Source organism: Ailuropoda melanoleuca, chromosome 4, assembly GCF_002007445.2.
Source record: "Ailuropoda melanoleuca isolate Jingjing chromosome 4, ASM200744v2, whole genome shotgun sequence".
Classification (NCBI taxonomy): domain Eukaryota; kingdom Metazoa; phylum Chordata; class Mammalia; order Carnivora; family Ursidae; genus Ailuropoda; species Ailuropoda melanoleuca.
In genome coordinates, this window is record NC_048221.1 from 73,171,667 (window position 1) to 73,193,117 (window position 21,451).

Below are 21,451 nucleotides of genomic sequence, written 5' to 3' on the forward strand. Positions count from 1 at the left end.
CCGCTCGCCGTGCCGCGCGGGCTCTGCCCACACAGCGCGCCGCGCCCACTCGCGCGCCCCCCGGCCCCCCCCTACCCGGCACGCGGGGGATGCGGGCTAACGGCGGCGCTGGCGCTAGCCCCGGGCCTCGCGCTCCCTCCCGCCCCCTCGGCGCATGGCGGCCGCAAGCGGACAAAGGCGCTTCCTGGCGCCAGCACTAACCGTCCGTTGGGCTTTTGAATCCGGCCCCGGGACTGACCTTTCGAGATGCCCGACCCGAGGCTTTTGCCCTCCCGCTCTCCCCCACCCTTCCAGTCTCTCCTCTCCACCATGTGCTGGGCTGCCCCCCACCCCGGATCCATCATCCTCACCCAGCCAAGCCTCTGAGGAGCTTCAGCGCCTCGTAGGCAATGCTCCCGGCCCCCGAAACACTACGGGACTCCTCCCTGAGGAGAATGAGGATGGGGGAGCACCTGCGACGCAACCGCCGCGGTGCCCCCAGGCTCTTTCGCGCCATCCCTCTGTCGAAGAACATTCCTGAAGGGTGTGGGGGAGCAGCGTTCCCTTTCTTTAACAAATTTGCTTCAGCCTCGTCCCCCCCTCAGGTCAAACGCCAGCAGCTTAGCGACGCACTCACCATGCTGCAAGCGCTACCGGTCTCCAAGAAGCGACCACACAAGCACTCGGCTCGCTCGCCCCACTCGGACTAATTCCCCTCCGCCCCCAGCGCCTCATAAACACCTCCCTCCGCCAGATCCCTCCGCCGCATGCCAGATAACGGAACATCTCAAACGAGTCCCGGCTAACCCCCTCCTCTCTAACTCTTCTCAAGACTCCTTTATCCACTGTTATTTACTCGACGAGGCAAGAGATAAAGGAAAGTGGGCGAATGAATGACGTAAGTGGGTTTCACTCCCCAGCGAGCCGGTTTAAAGGCCCGGGGAGTAGCGCCTGAGGGGCGCTACTTTGCGGCGCGGAGGAGCATCAGAGTGGCTACTCGTGCACCGATGATCGTTGAACCGCCCTCTGATTGGCTGGTTCGTACCTGCAATGCGTCACCCGGACTCGCAGCCGCCGCCGGGACGCGGTGCGGCTTCTGCCGTTGCTGCTCTGGCCGCGCTGTCCTGGCAACTGCGCCAGGCGGCAGAGTCGCTTGCTTTGCGCTTGGCTGGAGAATCTTCCACCTCCACCCATCCTTCCTTCCCACGCTCACACACACACTTTCCCGCCCCTTGTGCAGGGGTAGGCGAAGCACCTTAGGCAAATAAAGACTGACGCCGAAAGACCCCAGAAAACCTGTACCCCGCGCTCAGCCTCTCGGCCTTGTGGAGGTCACACATTTTCCATTTTATTCCCTCACAAAACCACTAAACATCTAGGTAAGGCTAAATGCAGTTGCTTAGCTGAGAGACGAATCCGAAAGGGTCTTCAGTTTATACTTGCCCTTCTCGTTTCTTACCAGGGGTACTTTCCCAGAAAAGTCACTCAGAAACCAGGGTATCTGAGATTCAGTGGGATTAGTCACCCCTAATAGCCTTTTGATATGGTGGAATAACAGGGTCCTGGTTTGGAGTCAGACCTGTGTACAAGTGTTGGTTGGTGCACTTTCTTAGATGTGTGACCTTGGATGAGTCATTTCATCTTTAGCCTCAGTTATAAAATGGAGGTAATAATACTTCTCTGAAAAGGTTATTGTAAGGATTAGAATAATAGAAAGATTAGAGTTAATGTAAAATGTTAAAGTATCTGGCACAAGGTAAGCACCCAACAAGTGGTCACTGTAATATACCTTCCCCTCATAACAAATTTGCCTTTTTGGATATCTAATCTCTCAGATTTCAGTGGACACTTTAAAAACATGTTTAAGAGTTAGCTCCTTGGTGCTGGCAAGGTCACCAAGTCTGCCCAGAAAGCTCAGAAGGCTAAATGAATATTATCCCCAATACCTGCCACCCCAGTCTTAATCAGTGGTGGAAGAACGGTCTCAGAACTGTTTGTGTCAATTGGCCATTTAAGTTTAATAGTAAAAGACTGGTTAATGATAACAATGCATCGTAAAACCTTCAGAAGGAAAGGAGAATGTTTTGTGGACCATTTGTTTTTGTGTGTGTGTGGCAGTTTTAAGTTATTAGTTTTTAAAATCAGTACTTTTTAATGGAAACAACTTGACCAAAAATCTGTCACAGAATTTTGAGACCCATTAAAAAACAAGTTTAATGAGAAAAAAAAAAAAAAAAGAGCTCCTTGGAACTGGAACCCGTGTGCACTTTTGGTGGGAATGTAAAATGGTACAGCCACTATGGAAAACAGTATGGCCGTTTCCTTAAAAATTAAAAGAGAATTACCATATGATCCAATAATTCCACTTCTAGGTATGTAGCCAGAGGAACTGAAAGCAAGATCTTGAAGACATACTGGTATGCCCATATTCAAGGCAGCATCATTCCCTATAGCTAAAACCTGGAAGCAACCCAAATGTCCATCAGTAAATAAATGGATGAGAAAATGTGGCATATACGTATGCCGAACTATTATTCAGCCTCAAAAAGGAAATGCTACAACATGCTGCAACATGGAAGAACTTGAGGACATTATGTGGTAAGTGAAATAAGCTAGTCACAAAAAGATACTGTATGATTCCATTTATATGAGGTACTTAGAGTAGTCAAAATCAGAGACAGGTAGTAGTTTACCAGGGGCTTAGCAGTAGATTGTTAGATAGTGGTAACCAGGGCCTGGGGTAGGGGGAATGGGGAGTTACTGTTTAGTGGGTGTGGCGTTTCAGATCTACAGATGAAAAGAGTTATGAGGTGGTGGAGATGTTTGCACATTATGAATGTATTTAATATCACTGAACTGTACACTTAAAAATGGTTAAGATGGTCAATTTTATGTGTATTTTATCACACACACACTTTTTTAAAATTAGCTCCTTGGTCCCACCCCAAATAAGCAAGGGTATGCATAACCTGGAATATTTAATAAGCAGATTGTGAACATCTCGTGTATGAATTTGATTTGGCTACAATGGAATTGTTACCATAGAGGGGGTTTACAGGGCACAGAGTTTCCCGATAGGATTTCTAAAGAACATAACTCCTAAACTGAGTCTGATATGATAAATGGCCTAGGAAACAAGCAAAAGGCAAGGAGGAAGAGAGAAGCAAGTTCCAGATGAAAGAAAGAGCAGAGCAGAGGCCCAGAGACATCCGGTTGCATGTCATGATGGAGGAGCTGCTAGCAATTAGGCATTACTAGACCCAGCCAAATACAGGAGAGTTGCTGGAAAGTTAGAAAGGAACTAGGGTTATACACTCAAACTGCAGTTCCTCAAGAAGGTTGTTGGTAGACCTATTGTCCAGAAAGAATCATCTTAGGCCACAGTAAGCCTTAAAATTTCCCAGTAAAAAGCATAGGCATGTGGACTCTTAAAACCTAAGTGAGTAGCATTTTTAGCAGGCCAAGGTGAAATCTTGCCTACTGAGAAGGTTGCCCAGCAAGACCAAGACATTCTGTAACTACTATCTGCACATGCTTGGAAAGCTTCAATGGAATTTAACCTCTTTTAGCTTACTTAGACATTTCTTCATACCACTGAAAGTATCTCCTAGGCCAGGGATGGATCCTCTCTTTCAGCCATGCAGATCAGACATAAAGTAAGCGCTCTTTCAATTAGTGTTGGCAGCATTATGACCTTCCTTTCAGATGAATGACTCTTTAATGAAAACTCAGGAACCCGGTGCTTCTATTGTCCTTGCTATGTGGTGATGTAATGAGGTAGGGTCGGAGAAGGTAATTAGCTTTATCCCACAAATAAAATACCTTAGAGAATGTTACTTAAAAGTGGGCACCTCTGCTTCACAATCTGAGCTGGAGACAAGAGTCCTAAGGCCTCAGTTCCACTGCTCTGAGTTCTGGTAGCTCCCAAGTCTTTCCAAGGTATTCCTGAGATATTTGTCTCTGACTCCTCCTCAAAGGAAAGAGCCATCAACAATCTTTTCTCTCAGTCGCGAAAAATATTCTCTCTTCACACAGTACCCCATAAGTATGCATGATTTTACATAGGAAATTTGTAATGATAGGAAATTGAATGACAAAATGAATAATCACCTCTTCTAGAAAATGAATTTTTAGGAGGATTGATGTGTAATGTATAACAAGCACGAACTTAAGTCTCATGTACAAGTGCATGCTTAGCACTGTAGGTATTGAATCAATACGCTTTTAAACAAATATTTGGTAATGAAATATTCCTGTTAAAGAGACTACAGGAAAGTTCTTGGTTTCTTAGGCTGAATTTCAGTAAGGCCTCTCTTGCAGGAACTTCCTTGCTGACCTCTCCGAGAAAGAAAATGAGAAAAAGTCAAGACTTACATTTAAAGCCATTGTGGTTTATGTGTATTTGAGACTGTTCCAAGTCAATTTATTTATAGAGCATTTGTCTTCCACAAGATGACATACAGTGCAGCCTGACTTGGCAATTGCCAACTGAGAAGCAATGTTGATGACAGCCACCACACCACGGCCTAGGAGGTGGTTGGTTGTCTTTTTGTTTCCCCCTCCTGACTGATGAGATCTCACAGCTTTCTACCTTTGTCCATCTTGGGAAAATGAGAATGCACTTCCTCTCCAGGCCCCAGTTCCTCAATTTGCAGAACACAGATAACACAAGCCCTATCCTTTGATACTTCCTTCCCATAGCTTCTCTCCTCCAGCCAACTGCGCTAACCAACATGGACAGAGGACGATCAGACCAGCATTCTTGATTGTAGGGGCTATGTGATTCTTGACAGGTGAGAGAATTAAGCCTTAAATGCCCTAAGGAGTCAACAGTATGCATCAGCTTCTCTCCTATGCATCTAGAATGGCACTTGTTTTGTGGCAATTTTGAGAGAATTGAGAAAATAGTACTCAAATCATTCTCTTGTTCTGTGGATCAGATAAGGAGCCCTGGTTGAGAAAGGGAAGCTATCCTTTTCCAGGATTATGGGGCAAAACAGAGCTAGGACAGGAAACCAACCGGGTCATGAGAATGTCTTGCTCATAGCACTCTCACTTCAATAAGGAATGAAGGGAGAATGGAAAGAACATCCTGCATGGGCTTGTGCTCATATACACACAGGAAAAGTTGAAGGTCGTTAGCTTTGATATTGACACTCTGCCTTTTATTCATTTACTCATGCAAAAATTTGAGATGTCATTTTAGGGTGACCATCCAGGTTTGCCTAAAGCTGAAGGGTTTTCTGGAACCCAGGACTTTCAGCGCTAAAAACAGCCAGTCCCAGGCAAACCAGGGTGATTGGGCACCCTAGAAATTGTGACCACTCAATCAATAAATACCAGTAGCCTATTATTTGCTGAATGTACAATGATAAGAATGAGCATAGGAGGGGTGCCTGGGTGGCGCAGTCATTAAGCGTCTGCCTTAGGCTCAGGGCGTGATCCCAGCGTTCTGGGATCGAGCCCCACATCAGGCTCCTCCGCTAGGAGCCTGCTTCTTCCTCTCTCATTCCCCCTGCTTGTGTTTCCCTCTCTTGCTGGCTCTCTCTCTCTCTGTCAAGTAAATAAATAAAATCTTTAAAAAAAAAAAAAAAAAAGAATGAGCATAGGAGACCATGGAAGCATGTAGGAGGACAACCTAATGGGCCAAGGGAGGACTTCCTAGAAAATGTGATCCATAGCAATTTGGGTAGAGATGGAGAAAAAGAAAAAGATGTTTGAGGCAGAGAGAAGGAGCACAGAGGAACAGAGACATCATCATTGCCACCTCCATCATCGACATCATTATTAGCACATTTACAGTCACTGGTGATTGGGCGCTCAACATGGACCAGGCACTCTGCTGATCACTTGACATACATTGTCCATATTGTTGACCATTCCATTCCTCTTGAAACACTCTTCTCACTTGGCTTTGGGAACAACCCCTTGGTAATACTTCTCCTACCACTCTGGCAGTTTCTTTCAAGCTCCTTGGCTCCTTTGCCTGTTGCTTAAAAGATGGTGTGCCTCCAGGTTTAAGCCATGGCTCTCTTCCTTGTGACTTTTGACACCTGCCCTGGGCAAACTCCCCACTCCCATAGCATTGGCTCTGTCCTGATGACCTCTCAATATGGATGGCCAGAGGTACAGTCTTTCCTAAACTCCTGATCAGTATTTCCAGCCACTCAGGCAAGCCCTAATATTCGTGGGCTCAGTCAAGAGTACGAACCAAGGCTTATATAGCATATGTTATATATGTTAAAGTTGAGATCAAACTAACAAATATGTTCTATTCTACAACCTTGACAGAGAAACTTTCATAACAATCTGGATGGCCATGGCCAATTTTAGAACCTTGGATTTACATACCAAATTGTGGAAGTATAAGGAAGCCATCCTTTAACCCACAGCCCACCCATTTCTCTTCTCACCCCCAGCTCCATCCACACTGTGAGAGGTCTTGCGATCACTCGTATGGACACTCTAGTACTGAACAGGCTCCCATCAACAGCCCCACAAACAGCTGCTTCTTGTCCACCCCTCAGGGCCTAAAGACATGCACCCTGGAGACACAGTTTGCTCTCTGGAGAGTGGACCTGAGGATAAAGTGTACACGAGCCCTGGAAGCAGCCTCAGTGCTATTTGAGCAGGGAATCCTGTGATCCTAGGGATGAAGAATAGTCTTACAGGGGTGGGGGAATGTGGGCTCTAGGTAGGATGTCCCCTTGGCCCTTTGTGTAGAGGTGCATAAGAAGGAGAGCCATAACCAGGCTCTCTAAAGTGAGGCTAGGTTGGGGCCCTGTCTTGCAGTCCTGAAAATGTCTACTGCCAATTTCTCGTGGAGGTCCTCGAGCCCTAAAACCACAACCAAACTGAACCTCTCATGTTTTCACCCTAACCTGCTCTCCTCTATTCTGGCTTCATTGAAAAGCATCTCCCTCCACTCTGTCACCTAAGCCAAGCCGAAGAACTTGCAGATACCTGCATGCACTGTACTGTTTTCCCAGTCCTCATCTTTCCTCATGTTGCTCCCTCTGCCTAGAACATTCTTCCTCACTTTCCCACTGCCTGCTGCACATCCCTTCATCCTTGGCACAAACATCATATCCCCTGTAATGTCCTCCTAATCCACTAGCCCTCTCCCCTTGGCCCATAGAGAAATAATCTCTCTCTCTCAGAATAACCTTGTAACACCTTATGGTACTATATCCTTATAGATTGGTGGTATCAGCTAGACTGAGTCCCTTGAGGGATTGTAATTATGTTTGCAACCTCACCACCTTGCTTGGTGCTAGGACACAGTTGATACCCAGTAAATTTTGTCAAATGAATAGGTGGATGAATGGACAAAGATATTCTCATTTTGCACATGTCTTCTTCACATGGCTTTTTAAAAACAGAAGATCATTGCAAAGTATAAGTTGTCTTATAAATAATAAAAACAAAGTAGCCAGCAATACAATTCTCATCTTCTAATATAAGTTATTATTTAAGTCAATTTAAAAATACCAAATATATATTTAATCAAATATAATTTTCATCTTCCTTGGAATTTTTATGTCATTGTATAATAATTGTTTATGCAATTTTTAAATTATATATTTTCTCATTTAGAGAATTTATGGCTCAGACTGCCTTAGCTTGATGAAATAATTAAAGCAATTAGCCACCACATAATTAAGTTTAAAAAATTGTGCTTTCAACTGTAAATGGTTTCACAGAAAAGAGGTGATTTATGTCATGGTTGGTATTGTACTGGCAGCATGGGGCCTACATGAAGGTGTGAATTCTGTGTGACCTCAAATTTTAACCTCAAATCTGTACCTCAAATTTTAATTTCATTTTCTTCATACTAGCTTGGTTTGTGATTATCCTTTGGTTTAAAAAATCAAAATTCTCATTCTCAAGACTCTAAAGTTGGCACTATTGGGGTCCTCTTTTCCCTTCTTCACATTGTTTCCGACTCGCCATCTAACTAACAAATATTTCCAAGTTCTGCTCATGGAACTTGTAGTAAATCGTTTTCTGCTTTGAAAGAAGATTTCAAAATGTTCTATATTTAACTACCTACTTGCCTTCTTTCTTTCCTTCATTTTCCGTATTTCAATTTTCTTTATGGTATGCTTTGAATCATGCTATCTGCTATATCTTCCATGATACTCTTGGTAATAATTTCATTTTGGAAGCCCATCTGCCATTTTGCTCTCTGTGTGAGAGTCACCAACCTCTCTTCTGTAGAGAAACCAGGAACCAGGGGCCAGTCTGTAAAGAAGGTACACAGCTTGATGTGGCTATGGGATCAGTTGCACCCTACCAGAACTTGATTAGAAAGTTATGGATTAGTATCCGGATTTGCTAAATTCTTCATGTTACTTGTTTTTATTTTTGATGCCCTGAAGTCATATTAATAAAAGAAAGTATACTTTTTGGGTAATTATTACCTCTTGTGACTTCCCCAGGTCTTTCCTGGAAAGAGAGAGTTCAGTTTCCCCTCTGCATGAGAAAATGGGAGTCGCCTTAGGGAAAACATCTTCTTTGTTTTACTGCCACATTATCGCTTTCATTGGTTCCAAAGTGAAAAGAGTCACAGCCCCTGCCTCTCATGGTGGGGGCTGGCGGAGACATAGATGCGCCGCTATTACAAAAACAGGAATGATTAGGAATGAAAGAGCTGCTTTTTTCCTAGATGTAAACTTTCATTTAACTGCCAAATATTTCCTCAGAAATTTAGTTCTCAATTTATTTTGAAAAATTTCAAATGTACAGAATAGTCGAAAAAATGGTACAATAAACCATTCGTATACTATCCACTTTGATTACCACAATGGCTAGCATTTGCCACATTTGCTTTCTTTCTCTGTCTCTGTCTACACACACACACACACACACACACACACACACACACACCCCGATCTACAAATTATTTTTGGATGAAACTTTTAAAAGAAAGTTGCTGGCAGCATACTTCAGCCCTGAATTTCAGCATATTTCTGCTACGAATAAGGATATTCTCCAACAAAACCACAACACTGGTACCACAAAAAGTTCTGTAATATTATCTTCAATCCGATCTATACTTAAATTTCTCTAATTGTCTCCAAAATGATTTTATAGCTGTTTTATTTTTTCTAACTAGGATCTGACAGGGGTTGCACTTTGCAAGATTACATCTCTTTAGACTTCTAATTTTAATCTAGATAGTTCCCCTGCCTTTGTTGTTCATAACATCGATATTTTGAAGGATCCAAAATAGTTTTCTTTCACAATGTCCACATCCTAGATTTGTCTGATTACTTTCTCACAGTATTATTTAACATGCTGCTCTGTATTCCCTATGAACTAGAATTTAGGACTAAAAACTTGACAAGATTCTGGATGAAGACTTATGGCAAAAATACTTCACAGACAATATTGTGTATTTTATACTACATCATTTCAAGAGCACATAAGAGCCATCGTTCCATTCTTAATGATGATAAATTTGATCACTTAGTTAAGGTAGCATCTACCAGACCTCACCATTGTAAGGATGTGTTTTCCACATTTAATTGAAAGTAACCTGTGGGGCAATTCTCCTACCATGTAAATATCCTTTCTCTAGCAGCTCCTCACCTAGTGATTTTATCATGCATTGATGATCATTGTCTGATAATACAGTTACACTGAGGGTTGCAAATGGTTTTTCTAATTCTGTGATCCCTTCCATATGTATTAGCTGGTATTCTTTTAGCAAAAAAAGTTATTTCCTCCCCCTTCTCTCCTTTTCTGAGCATTACTATTAATTGTGGTGTTTTTTTTTTAAATTCAGTGTACTATAATAAATTGCATTTATTTTAGGTTTGGGTGCTCAGGTTGTCCCAAATTTAGCCAATATTTGCTGCTCAGGCCAGTTCTTACGTTTCTTTGACCTATCTCCATCAGTTTTTGAGTAGCTGTTGCTTTCGACACAAAATATTCCAGGTTCACCTTCTACTCTCTCTGCCTAGATCCAGAATCAGACATTTTATTCAAGGATCCTTAGAGATGTTCAATGCATCTCATTCCAAACTTGTAAAAAGTCATCATTCTGTATTTGTTGTACTCAGCCTATCCATAAACACTTCAGTGGCTTTCTCTAGATCCTTCGAGGTTTTTCTTCTCAGTGCAGCTTTTATTCTGGACCCTTGCTCTCAGTGCTTGGTTGTGTTGTCTCTGTGTAGCTCTTAGCATCTCCTTCAGTCCCTTCCAGAGGTGTCATACTTGTGTCATTCTTCCCAAAGTGTAAATTGTGAGTACTGGGTCAGACTGGAAAATAGATAATATCACAAAGCTTGTTTGGAAGCTGCAAGTGAAAGGCCTAAATAGGCATGGCCAGGACAAGAGAAAAGCAAGACCTTCAGCCAGCAGGTCTGCAACTGCCCTCTGCAGAGAGGCCACAGCTTTCCGCAGTCCCCCCTCTCATCCTCACACCTGCTTACTTCCCTGAAGGCAGAAAGGACTTGGGGCAGAACAGGAGCTTTGCTTTAATCTCAGAGTTCAATGTCTGGGATAGAGTGACCCCAAGGTCAGGAGAGAAAAAGGGAGGTAGCTATTACTCTAGGTCCCCAAAGACCTTTCCAATATTATATGAACCCATAGGACTATCATTTTGACCACTTGTATAGGAAACTCCCATGTTAATTTATCTCTTGTATTCATGTTCACGTTTCTTTATTTGAATTTATTCTGTCTGGATTTACTATATCTTTTAGTAATAAATAAAATGGGAATAATTTCACTTACCAGTGATTTCTAGTTATCTCTATCATATTAAAACTCCTAGACCAAAGGTCTCCTTCAGCTGTGTCCTTCTGTATCTGGTGGTGGTATCTCCCACAAGCGCTGCATTTATACTTCCCCCACCACAGCCAGTGTCTCTTGGTCTATAACCTCTCCTGTCTCACTGCATGGGGACTCAGAGGTAAGGATTTGTATCCAAGTCACCACCAACTGCTCTGTGTTCTTGGGGTAAGTTTCATAACCTCTCTGGACCTCAGATTGCAAATCAGTTACCTGATCTCTTGATTTTGAGATCCCTTTTAGTAAGGGGTTTAAGGGGAGAAACATCCTTAGAATCTTTTCCCTCAAATTATAGATTGTTTTGAGTAGGAAGAGATTTCACAGGTCATTTAATATAACTGTTTAATGAGGAAACTTAGTCCCTAAACATGAGGGGATTGCCCAAGGTCCTGCATGTAGTTGAAGGAAAAGCCAGGTTTAGAACCCAGTTTCCCTGACTACCAAACTAGTCCCTTCTATACTATACACAACTGGCTTCCACCCCCACCCTCTTTAAAATTCTGCTAACTCTCTAACCCAGCCATAGTAACTCCGGTAACCCTATCTCCCACCCTTCTCACCTCTTTGTATGTGTTTTCATCATTTCTGATGACAACAGTAGTAACTAACATTTTTTCAAACACTAAATTCTAATTCCTGTGCTAGCCATTTTACATTTTGTATCATATTTCATCCTCATGGCAAACTTATAGAGTCAATTCTACAATCATCCAAGTTTACAGATGGAATAGCTGAGGCTTAAAGGATTTACATAGTTTTCCCAGTCACATAGCTAGTAGCTCTCAGAATTAGATTTCTAACTCAGCTCTATCTGACTTCCACACCTATCCATAGCACTTTTGTGCCTGTGAATACAGCATACAGTCGCTCACGCATTCATTGCTTACTAAGTACCTACTAGTACCGAGCGCCGTTCTAGGCACTACGTGAAATAAAAAGAAACGGAAGTCCCTGTGCTAACTGGAGATGCAACCTGTATGATACAGGAATTCCAAGTCATTCTTTCTATTGTCAATAGACTAAAAACTTTCTGAAGGCAGAGTTCAATCCATGGTTTCTAAAACACAGTGGACTCCAGATGGATAGTGGAAATAATCTCTTGTCAGAAAAAAAAATAGTGGTTGGAGTTGAGAAAGCAGGTTTATGCTGAGAGTCGAATTAAATTTATATCAGATTTGCAGGTCCCACTAAGACTATGTTAACTGTCAGAAACAAGAAAAGTTGAGCATCTACTATATGCTAGGTGCAGTGATGGACACCTGAAAGAATCAAAGACAAGGAAGACAACTGGGACATTCAGACCCGTCAGAGGTAAGGATTGAGGTGCCATACAGTGCCTTATTGCTGAAGTGATCAGAAGGGGCTGGGCTTTAGGATTATTTGTAGTATCTTGGGAAAAGAGAATTATCTTCCAAGGGGAGGTAGAAAATGACAGACCTGGATGCTGGGGTAATTTAAAAAGAGGAGAGGAAGTTTGGGGTTTAAGTAGGAACTTAGAAAGTAGACCAGCGGTCTTCCAGACTTCTCACCACCCTCCACATCAAGGGGCAGGCTCCCTCAAGATGGGAATTTGACTTGCTTTTATTGTACTGCTTTTTCTAGACTGACTCACTCTTGAGGTTGCTTCACATTTATGAGTGAATAGTTTATTTATATATCTTTGCTAGACTTCAGAATTATCCATTCGACTTCATATCTTAAAGACCATAAAGTTAAAATCAGTTTGGTCTGTGACCCAATTTAGTTTGATCTAAGATACTCAACTCTCTTTGTTGGTTGCTGAATTATGGTGTGAACATACTACTGTCATTAACGTGTAATCATTTCTTTCAAAAGTGACATTGGGTAATGACTTCCTCTCCACTAGAACTCTGTATCTTTCTATCTGGAGTTTTATGATATAATAAAATAACAACAACAACAGACAAGGTTTCCTGGGGAGAGGTAGAATCTATTCTCTTTAGGCAATTAGCTTTCCTAGCTCTTTAAACAATAGCTTTAATATATGAAAATATGCCAACTGGCCTTGAGAGAATGAAAATAAATGGCCTCCCGAGGTTCTCCCCAGCTTCAGCATTCTGAGATACTTCACATGGATACTAATTCCCTTTTCAGTGTTTTCATTTGTGCAGTGCATTACTCCTATAGGCACTGGGCTATAAAAGTCACAGTCCTTTTGTGAAAGGACTGAAATTGAACAGGCTCTTACAGTATGGTAGGCTCTGGAGGGCCATCTTCACACAGGCTCCAAGTCTACTTACAGTCTGCCTTTCTACAAGGGTCTGTTATATCTAGTTTTCTAAATTGTAAATACAAGATGTTCCCCTTTGAGGGCAGTGTGTTGATAGTTCCGCAGTATGCAGTGATCTAATATCCAGAGAGAGTCTGTTACCATGCAACAAAAGCTAAGGTCAATTATGATTCCCCATCAGTGACCCGCAGCATCCCTCATGTCTTTCGCCGCAGTCTATTTTGAGAGCAGACCCTTCAACATTTTTAAAGGGAACCAGAATTATCATTCAAATGATAAACTGCCACAGAGACAGACATTCTTTTATGATTCATTGAAGTGCAGGTCATAAGAGGTTATGTATTTGGTCTCAGTGTTTATTAAAAAAAGTGAAGACAAATAGATCAGAGAACAAATCAAACGTTACACATCATAGATGCCAAGCTCAACAGAATAATGTTCCAATATTAATACGTGAGCTACATAACCCCACTGGCAAAAACATGTTTTATTCAGGAAAACAACAAATCAAGTAATCTCTCTATAGAAAGCCATTTACAACTCATTTGGAAATTGAATTCATAATCTTTAATAAACCCTGTTTATATCAACCATGAAGGAGTTTCAAATAAATAAAACTGAAAGCAATGATAAATTAGCTTCCTAGCCTTTATATGTTTATTACATTGTAATCATTCAAACCCACAGAAGTCAAATTTGTTTTTCCAATTTCCTAAATTCAATCCAATGAGCTCCTGGTTCTTACACAAAACCAATTCATATTGTCAAGTGACAGCAAGAAAAATTAATATTATGTTGGTTCTTACTATCCAAAGGGACTTTACTAAGTGTAAGTAATAATATAGTCTCCTACCATTTAAAAATCTATTGTTTAAGGTAAATTCTAGCCCACGTGCTCTGATATCCTTAAAATGGCAATGAAATAAAAAGCCGACCCTAGGGATTGTGTCATATCCAGCATGTTAAAACAGATCCCTAGGGCCTTGGTCAGAAAATTAAGAGCTATGCTAGACTTTTATTTAAAAGTCGTGATGACAAAGCCCTTTCCATTTAAAAATCACAGTTTATCAACATCATCGAATCAGTGGCTGGAAATGAATGGAGAGGTAGTCTCATTTTGCTCTCTGCTTGGCACCTAGCTTTAGGTAATGTAGTCACATCACTAGTTACAAATCAGGTCAGGAGACTCTGCTCAGAAAATTCCCTAGGATGACAGGGTTCCTCCTCGGCAGGGGCCCAAGCTGGGCTGAAGCTTCCCTGCTGGGGCCTGCTGCAGACCTTCTTCTCACTGATCCACGGTCGGTCCCTAGGACAGGCTCTGTGTAATCCAGGCACTTCACTCATTCCACTCAGCCTTTGTTTTCAGTTGAGGGAAGGGAGGGATGATGATTCCTCATGGGAGAATGTGGGAAGAAAGGTAAACAGTACACGTGAACTGCCTAGAGCCGCCTAGAGCATTCTCTCCTTCCCATTCAAGGGGCAAATATTTACCGAGCCTGGATTCTGCACATAGCATTGTATGCAGCTGGTAATGGCGTGGACCAGGAAGGCCTCCCGCTTCGCCTAGCTGGCCTGGATGGGGAATGGGGAGAAAGGATTTCAGAGACAGCCGACTTGGTTTGAATGTCCTGGCACCATGTCGCAGCTGTTATCTCAGTGAATCACCACCTCTCTGAGCTTCAGTTTCCTCATCATACAGTAAAGGATTAGCTCACGTACCCTGGAGGGTGATGTGAGAGTGAGACCTAGTGTACATCAGGTGCCTGGCACTGCCCAAACGTTCTTGCCACCATCCTCCCCTCATACCCCCTCCCTTCCGGACCCCATATTGGACAGAATGATCTGCATCCAGAAATGCAGCCCCTTTCACTCTCCTTCCTGGGTCTTGTCTTACTTCCATGTCAAAGCTGTGCAGTCTTTGAGAGCAGGAGCTGCATCTTGCCCAGCTCTGCATGTCCCCCAGGACCAGCCCCAGCTTCACTGTGGGCTCTTGAATAACACGCAGACTGCCTGCTCAGAAGCGAGACTGCCTCCCGCATCCGCCTCTCTCTCTTCTCTGCTGCAGTCAGGCCTGCAGCCAGAAAAAGCCCAGGATCTCCCCCATCATTTCCTGCAGCCTCCAGACTCCTGAGCAGCAACAGAGGGGAGAAGACAGGGAGCTGCTCCAGACCAACGCTGCTACACAGGGTCCCTCCCCAGCCTCCTGAGCTGAATCCAGCTCACATTCCTTCAGGAGAGTCTTATGGGAACGAGGGCTGGTGAGAGGGACCACATATCCCCAGTGTTCATAGAGAGAGCTTCCAGCCACACCTCAGTCTGTCCCCTCCCACAGCTTTAAATTCACAGCACTCCTCCTTGTGGGTGTGATCAAGGGAATGAACTACCTTTCCTGAGCATGACTATGGCCCAGGAACTATACCTAATTAACAAAGGTTGGCTCAGTTCTTCCTCAGAACGTGGGCTATAGGATACATCTTATTGGCCACATTTTATAAATGAAGAAACTGAAGCTGAGAGAGGTGAAATCAGTCCCCCAAGTCATAGCCAGAAAGTACCTGGGCCCAGATTTGAGGGCCCCAGGCTGTCTGACTCCCAGCTCAACCCCTCAGCTTCAAGCCGGCTGCTTTGCTGGCAGGTGGCGGGAAGGGAGCTGACTCATGGCTTTTGATTCATTCAGTCCTCTTTTCTGCATTAGCATTGCTGCAGCCTAATGAACAAATGTTGCATTATGCATTTCTCACTTTGCAAACATCCACATGAGACTGCTTGCCTGCAAGCCCAAAGAGTCACAACATTTTCAGGTGACATATTGACAGGTAGCTTGTGGGTAAGTAAAAAAGAATGTTAGAGTATTTCGAGATCATCTAAACTGTGGATTCTCAAACTGGAGCTCAAGGGAGGATCTCGGGGAGTCTGGAAGACCCTGAATTTACATACATTTTCCTAGGCCAGAGGTCTAGAACTTTCACCAGATTCTCAAACAGGTTCTAAGTCCCAGAAGGTTAAGGTAAAGAACTATGCCCAGTCTGGCCAAACCAAACTGCACATTCCCAGGCTTTCTCCTGCCATTACTCTATGAGGCAGCACAATTTGTGATAGAGAAAACCCAGAACTAAATACCAGAAGCAGAATCTGAGCTCTGAATCTTCTGGCAAACATTTTAAAGACTCATGAATTATTAAAATGGCTAATTAAGCCTTCACCAGAGAATATTTGCTTTTTCGTCATAACAGAGCTCACTGTGAAACCTGACTTCATTCCATCATTTGCTTAAACATAAGGTCTGTCTTTGTTCTGTCTTTGCTGGTCTAGGAAGAACTTTGAGTGGCCTGCTATGTTAAATAGTAGCAGCCGCTGTGTGTACCTCAGCGTACACAGCTGGGAGGCTTGAACCCATTTTCTCTTCTTTCCTCTGTAATTCTCTCCTCCATCATCCACATCAGCCATGCCTATTCCCACATCTTCCCTTGTACCAGCGCTCCCCCCAGAACATTGTGAGTGAGTGGCCTAGAACCGAAAATATACAAGGATCTTCAAGTCAGGGTCCACTGTAAGGTTGCACTAGCTTCCCTACATTTTGGAGCACTTTTTAAAAAAGATTTTTATTTATTTGTCAGAGAGAAAGAGCGCGCAAGCAGGGGGAGCAGTAGGCAGAGGGAGAAGCAGGCTCCCCACTGAGCAAGGAGTCGGGTGTGGGAACTCAGTTCCAGGACCCTGGGATCTTGACACAAGCCGAAGGCAGTTGCTTAACCAACTGAGCCACCCAGGCGTCCCCACTTTGAAGCACTTTTACCAAGTATCCTCTTCCCTCCCCTCCAGACTTAAATGCTACTTTCAGGACTCCTCTCCAATTCCACATCCTTTATGAAAACTTGTTATTTTATCTATTGTAGATTTCATCTATTTCCAACTAGATAATAAGCCCCTTGAGGGCAGGAACTTACTTCTTTCTTTTTTTTATTTTATTAAAGATTTTATTTATTTATTTATTTATTTGAGAGAGAAAGAGAGAGCATGAGCAGAGGAGGGGGCAGATGAAGAGGGAGAAGCAGGCTCCCCGCTGAGCAGGAAACCTGATGCAGGAACTCAATCCCAGGACCCTGGGATCATGACCTGAACTGAAGGCAGATGCTTAACCAACTGAGCCACCCAGGTGCCCCTTATTTTTTTTCTTCTTGTAATGTATTTACTAACAGGTCTTGTACCAAGCCAGATGCCAAATAAGAACTATATTAATTAAGAAGTAGCCTTTCCCCTTTCCACCCCCCAGTCTTTAACATTGACCATTTGCCAAAAGGGTGCATTGCAAAATGAAACTGTAGGACCACAGCTGGGAGTGGGAAGAAATTAATCTCCCCCTTACCATAGGCCCTCTGCACCAACCCATGGTCAATAGGTAACTCCTTGAGAGATTACAACCTCCATGCTGGCTACACTCTACCTGGATCAGAGGACGCTCCCAAGTTGCTGACCAAATGCACTGTGGCACTGCTAGCCCAGGGCAGGAATTGCTACCACCTTGCCTTACCATGAGATGCCCTGGAATGCACCTATGCCCAGGCCCAGGCCATGAACAGAGGGCAATAGTGACACACAGGCCTCCCCCCACTGATGTGAACTGGTCACCAACCCAGGTGGAGTGTAGTAGCAATCCCGAGGCAGGGGTGGGGAAAGGGAGACCAGGTGAGGCTCAGGTCACTAGGGGACGGGAAACAGGGGGAACAGATGGTCAAGAATCCACCTCAAAAAGGCAGGAAGGTGTAGGAAGACAGGACTGCAGCAGAGTCAAGGCTCTAAGCCCCTGGGCACATGCTCCATTGTTCCATTAGACTTTACGTACAGAACACAAATTCAGAATTAAATTACTAACAGTTTCAAGATGGCAGATGCTGAGCATCAAACCCCAAGTATGGAGCCCTTCTGAGTGAAAGGCCCTGTGTAACACATGAAGCCAGTCCTGCTGCTTCCTAAAATCTTTGGCATAACGTGACTTATAAAAATAAAGAGGAACAATGGGTAATTCACTTAGGGATTCATAGAGTTACTCTAATAGCTGTGGATACCACCACTTACCTCATCTACTATTTTGTATGTGCACAAGGATTCATTATTTGGAAATATATCTATAGGAAGATGAGTGAAATTGGCCAGTAAAGGACTTATTTAATGTTTAGCAACCAGATACACAGCTTTGGTGGAAAATTCTGTTGTTTGGAGGTTGATTTAGCCATGACCTGCTTCCACTTTTCCTATGGAAATCATTCCCCTTCTTACTTTCCATAAAATTCAAGAATCCTTAATGTTTATCAGAACAGAGATGGTTAAAACAAATTTTACTCAATTCATATGAGGCCTCAACAAGATTAATGCAGCATCACACTTTGGTTTTAAACCCAGTGTTAACCACTGTAAGCTGTGTATTATTTTTCTCTCCCTCACATCTTTAATTCATAACTGTAGCTGAATATTTATCCTAAAATGATTTTTAAAAGGTTGATTGATCCAACTGGCATTGGCCTGGATCAGATCCCATGATGGCAAATGCTATTTTTTTTTAAGCCCCAAGCAAGCAGTCCCTTTCCACAGTAACTAAAGACTTGATAAGTAAGGTGGTCTTTGAGAGCTGAATTTCTGAGCTGGTCTACGGCAGGGTCTGCTGAGTATTTGCATTGATGACATCTGGGGAAGGAAACTGGGTGCTTCAGTTGACTCTGAATTTCTCTTCCTTCTTTTAAGCATCCTCTGACTTTGAGCTGGATGTGCATGCCTCATCCAACACCCAGCTGCTAGGCTAACATCTGTGAGTTACTAATTAGTTGGGGAGTTTCGTAGCCCCCAGGAGTGAGCTGTATTAGCTAATAATTGTAACAGAACAAGAGTCTCAGAATGGAAATGAATTGTGGGATGCTGGACAGTTTTGCATATTGGTGTCTGAATCCTGGGAACAAGTTCCTCTGTGGTTGCTAGTTCCTACTCATCTGCAAGCATTTCCAGGAACAGAGAAGGTTTAATTTATCTCTTGGTGTCTACTACATAGTTAGCACTCAATAAATGCTTATTGAATTGATACTGCCCCAACCTCCCTTCCTTTTCTCCATTTTCACCTCCAAATTCTTCCCCAAGGAGCTAATGTTAATATCACTGGCCACAACTTTGCTAGAGATTTTCCCTCTAGAAAATCTTATTCATTGCTTCACCGGTCTGGTGAAGCAGTGGCACTTTAAACACACTTCCCAGGCCAATGTAAATTCAATGGGTTTCTTCTTTTTTAGGCTTGCCTACTGCAGAGGCAACTTCTAATCCTAGGGGCCTCTGGAGAAGTGGCAGGTGACCCCTTTCTTCACTAGCTCAGGAGATCACTACTAGGATCCATTGACCTTTTGTCTGTGGATTGTTTCTCTAAGCTGAGACAAGAATTACATTATGGGCCCAAATCCCCATTAAGCCAATTTTCATTTTCCCTCTGCTTTCATGGAAAGCAGCAATAAATCTTGCTTTGTGGGGCCTCTGCCTCCTTATTCAGTCCCTAAGCTAATAAGATCAAGACTATTCCTGAAATTAGATTAAATAATTGGCTGTCTTCTTTCTAGAAGTTTTGGAGCTCTTCTGACCTTTCTTAAAGAGACAGAAATTATCTTGTTTTTTCTCTCTCAGTGGACTTGGAATATCTTGTCATTCAAAAAACAAAAATGGGAGCGCCTGGGTGGCTCAGTCGTTAAGTGTCTGCCTTCAGCCCAGGGCATAATCCTGCTGTTCTGGATCAAACCCCACATCAGGCTCCTCTGCCGGGAGCCTGCTTCTTCCTCTCCCACTCCCCCTGCTTGTGTTCCCTCTCTCACTGGCTATCTCTCTCTCTGTCAAATAAATAAATAAAATCTTTAAAAAACAAAACAAAACAAAAACAAAAATGAAGAAGAAGGCATGAGATAGAGAGGGGACAAAAACTGAGAGTCAGCTTTCACTAACCAGTTGTGTGCCTCAATGTTTCAAACCTCAGTTTCCTTTCTGCGAAATGCAGGACTCAGATGAAAAAGCTATCTTTAAAGGTCCTTTGACTCTAAAAATCTAGGTATCTCAGACGGTTGAAGTCTGCATGGATAGACTGTAATTCTCCAGGCCTAATGAAATTGCTTTCTTTGTGATGAGAACAAATTTTTTTCTCTTCTTTCCTTTCTTTTTTTTTAAAAAAATAGAACAGAACAGAACAAAATGATCATAAGTTCAGCTGATTTCTTTCTAAACCACAGGATTCATTTTCTGAAATTGCTGTCTTTTCCTTCAAAAGCCCCGTCAAAGTCCTCAGGCTTGTCATCCAGCTCCATCACTTTTATATTTGGTCTTGAAATAAGGAGCCTTTTACAATGGACTTGGAAGGAGCAATGACAGGACACAGGCATGGCTGAAGAAGCCATCTGCACAAACTTCCCCCAGGAGGCCAAATCGGCACCCCTCCCATCCTTTCCTAATACCATCCAGAACCCTTTCCAGAATCTGGGTAAATAAAATGCTGTTTGTCTGTCAACCTATTGGTAATTATTTTTCAAGTGACTATCATGTGTGTGTTTAACTATTGATCCCTCATATTTATAACCCCAACAATCATACAGGTCTCAGTTTTTAAAATCAGAGAAAGCTGTGGTTCTGGGATGTAAGCACATTTCCATAAAAGGAGATCACCTCAGAAGACTCTGGAGGTTAAGAGCAGGGACTCTGTACTGGTTAGAATAGGTTCAAGTCCTGATCCCACCATTTACTAGCTGTGTAAGCTTTAAGTGCCCTAAGTTTCTATATTCTCAGATGTGAAATGAAGATAATAAATAATGCCTATTTCATAGAGCTGGACAAGGAGCAATTTAAATAAATTATGGAAAGGACTTAGCATAGTATCTGGCATACAGTAAATGCTCGATAATCAGTTATTATTAAAAGTGATAGTCCATTAATAATACATAAATAAAGTCACCCTTGTTTGCCTTAATCTAGAGAAGCAACTGTGGCCTCGGGCATCACATACCTTTCTGAAACAGTAAGATGGATGCCATTATGGCATAATGGCAAACAAATGCCATTATGTTTCAGTCATTGAAAGTAATGGTAAATTTCTTTGAAATGCTTCAAATTATATTTTAATGGAAAATTGCTTTCTTCAGAAAGACAGAGAATAAAAGAATTTAAACAACTAAAATAATTAAGAAGTTCTTAAACTTGAGAGAGAGAGCGAAAGGGAGAGATTTTTGGCTCTCCATTGATGACATGGGTGAGTCTGAACTCTAATCCTTGGTTGGGATTGGCATGTTGGCTCTAGTCAGTTGGGGAGGTAGTGAACCAAGAGGGAAATGAGGACCATCACAGGCTGTGGCACCACATGGACTAAAACAGATCAGGACTCAGTAATGCTTGTTTGCCTGAAATTGTCCATTC

At 42.8% G+C, this 21,451-nt stretch overlaps 1 protein-coding gene and 1 long non-coding RNA gene across 2 annotated transcripts in view; one reads left to right on the plus strand and one right to left on the minus strand.

Moving 5' to 3' along the window:
• Positions 1-746, minus strand: part of CALM2 (calmodulin 2) — a 15,917-nt gene extending 15,171 nt beyond the window's left edge. The window contains exon 1 of the mRNA XM_011216806.3: positions 617-746. Within this exon, the coding sequence (XP_011215108.1) occupies positions 617-619 (3 nt within the window). The 5' untranslated portion in view covers positions 620-746. The remainder of the gene's footprint in view (positions 1-616) is intronic.
• A 1,795-nt stretch (positions 747-2,541) lies between these two features.
• LOC109488765 lies at positions 2,542-20,480 on the plus strand. Its single transcript, XR_002141667.2, has 3 exons — positions 2,542-2,577; positions 12,023-12,090; positions 20,316-20,480. It is a non-coding gene; the product is annotated as an uncharacterized LOC109488765 (long non-coding RNA).
• The last annotated feature ends 971 nt before the right edge of the window (positions 20,481-21,451 follow it).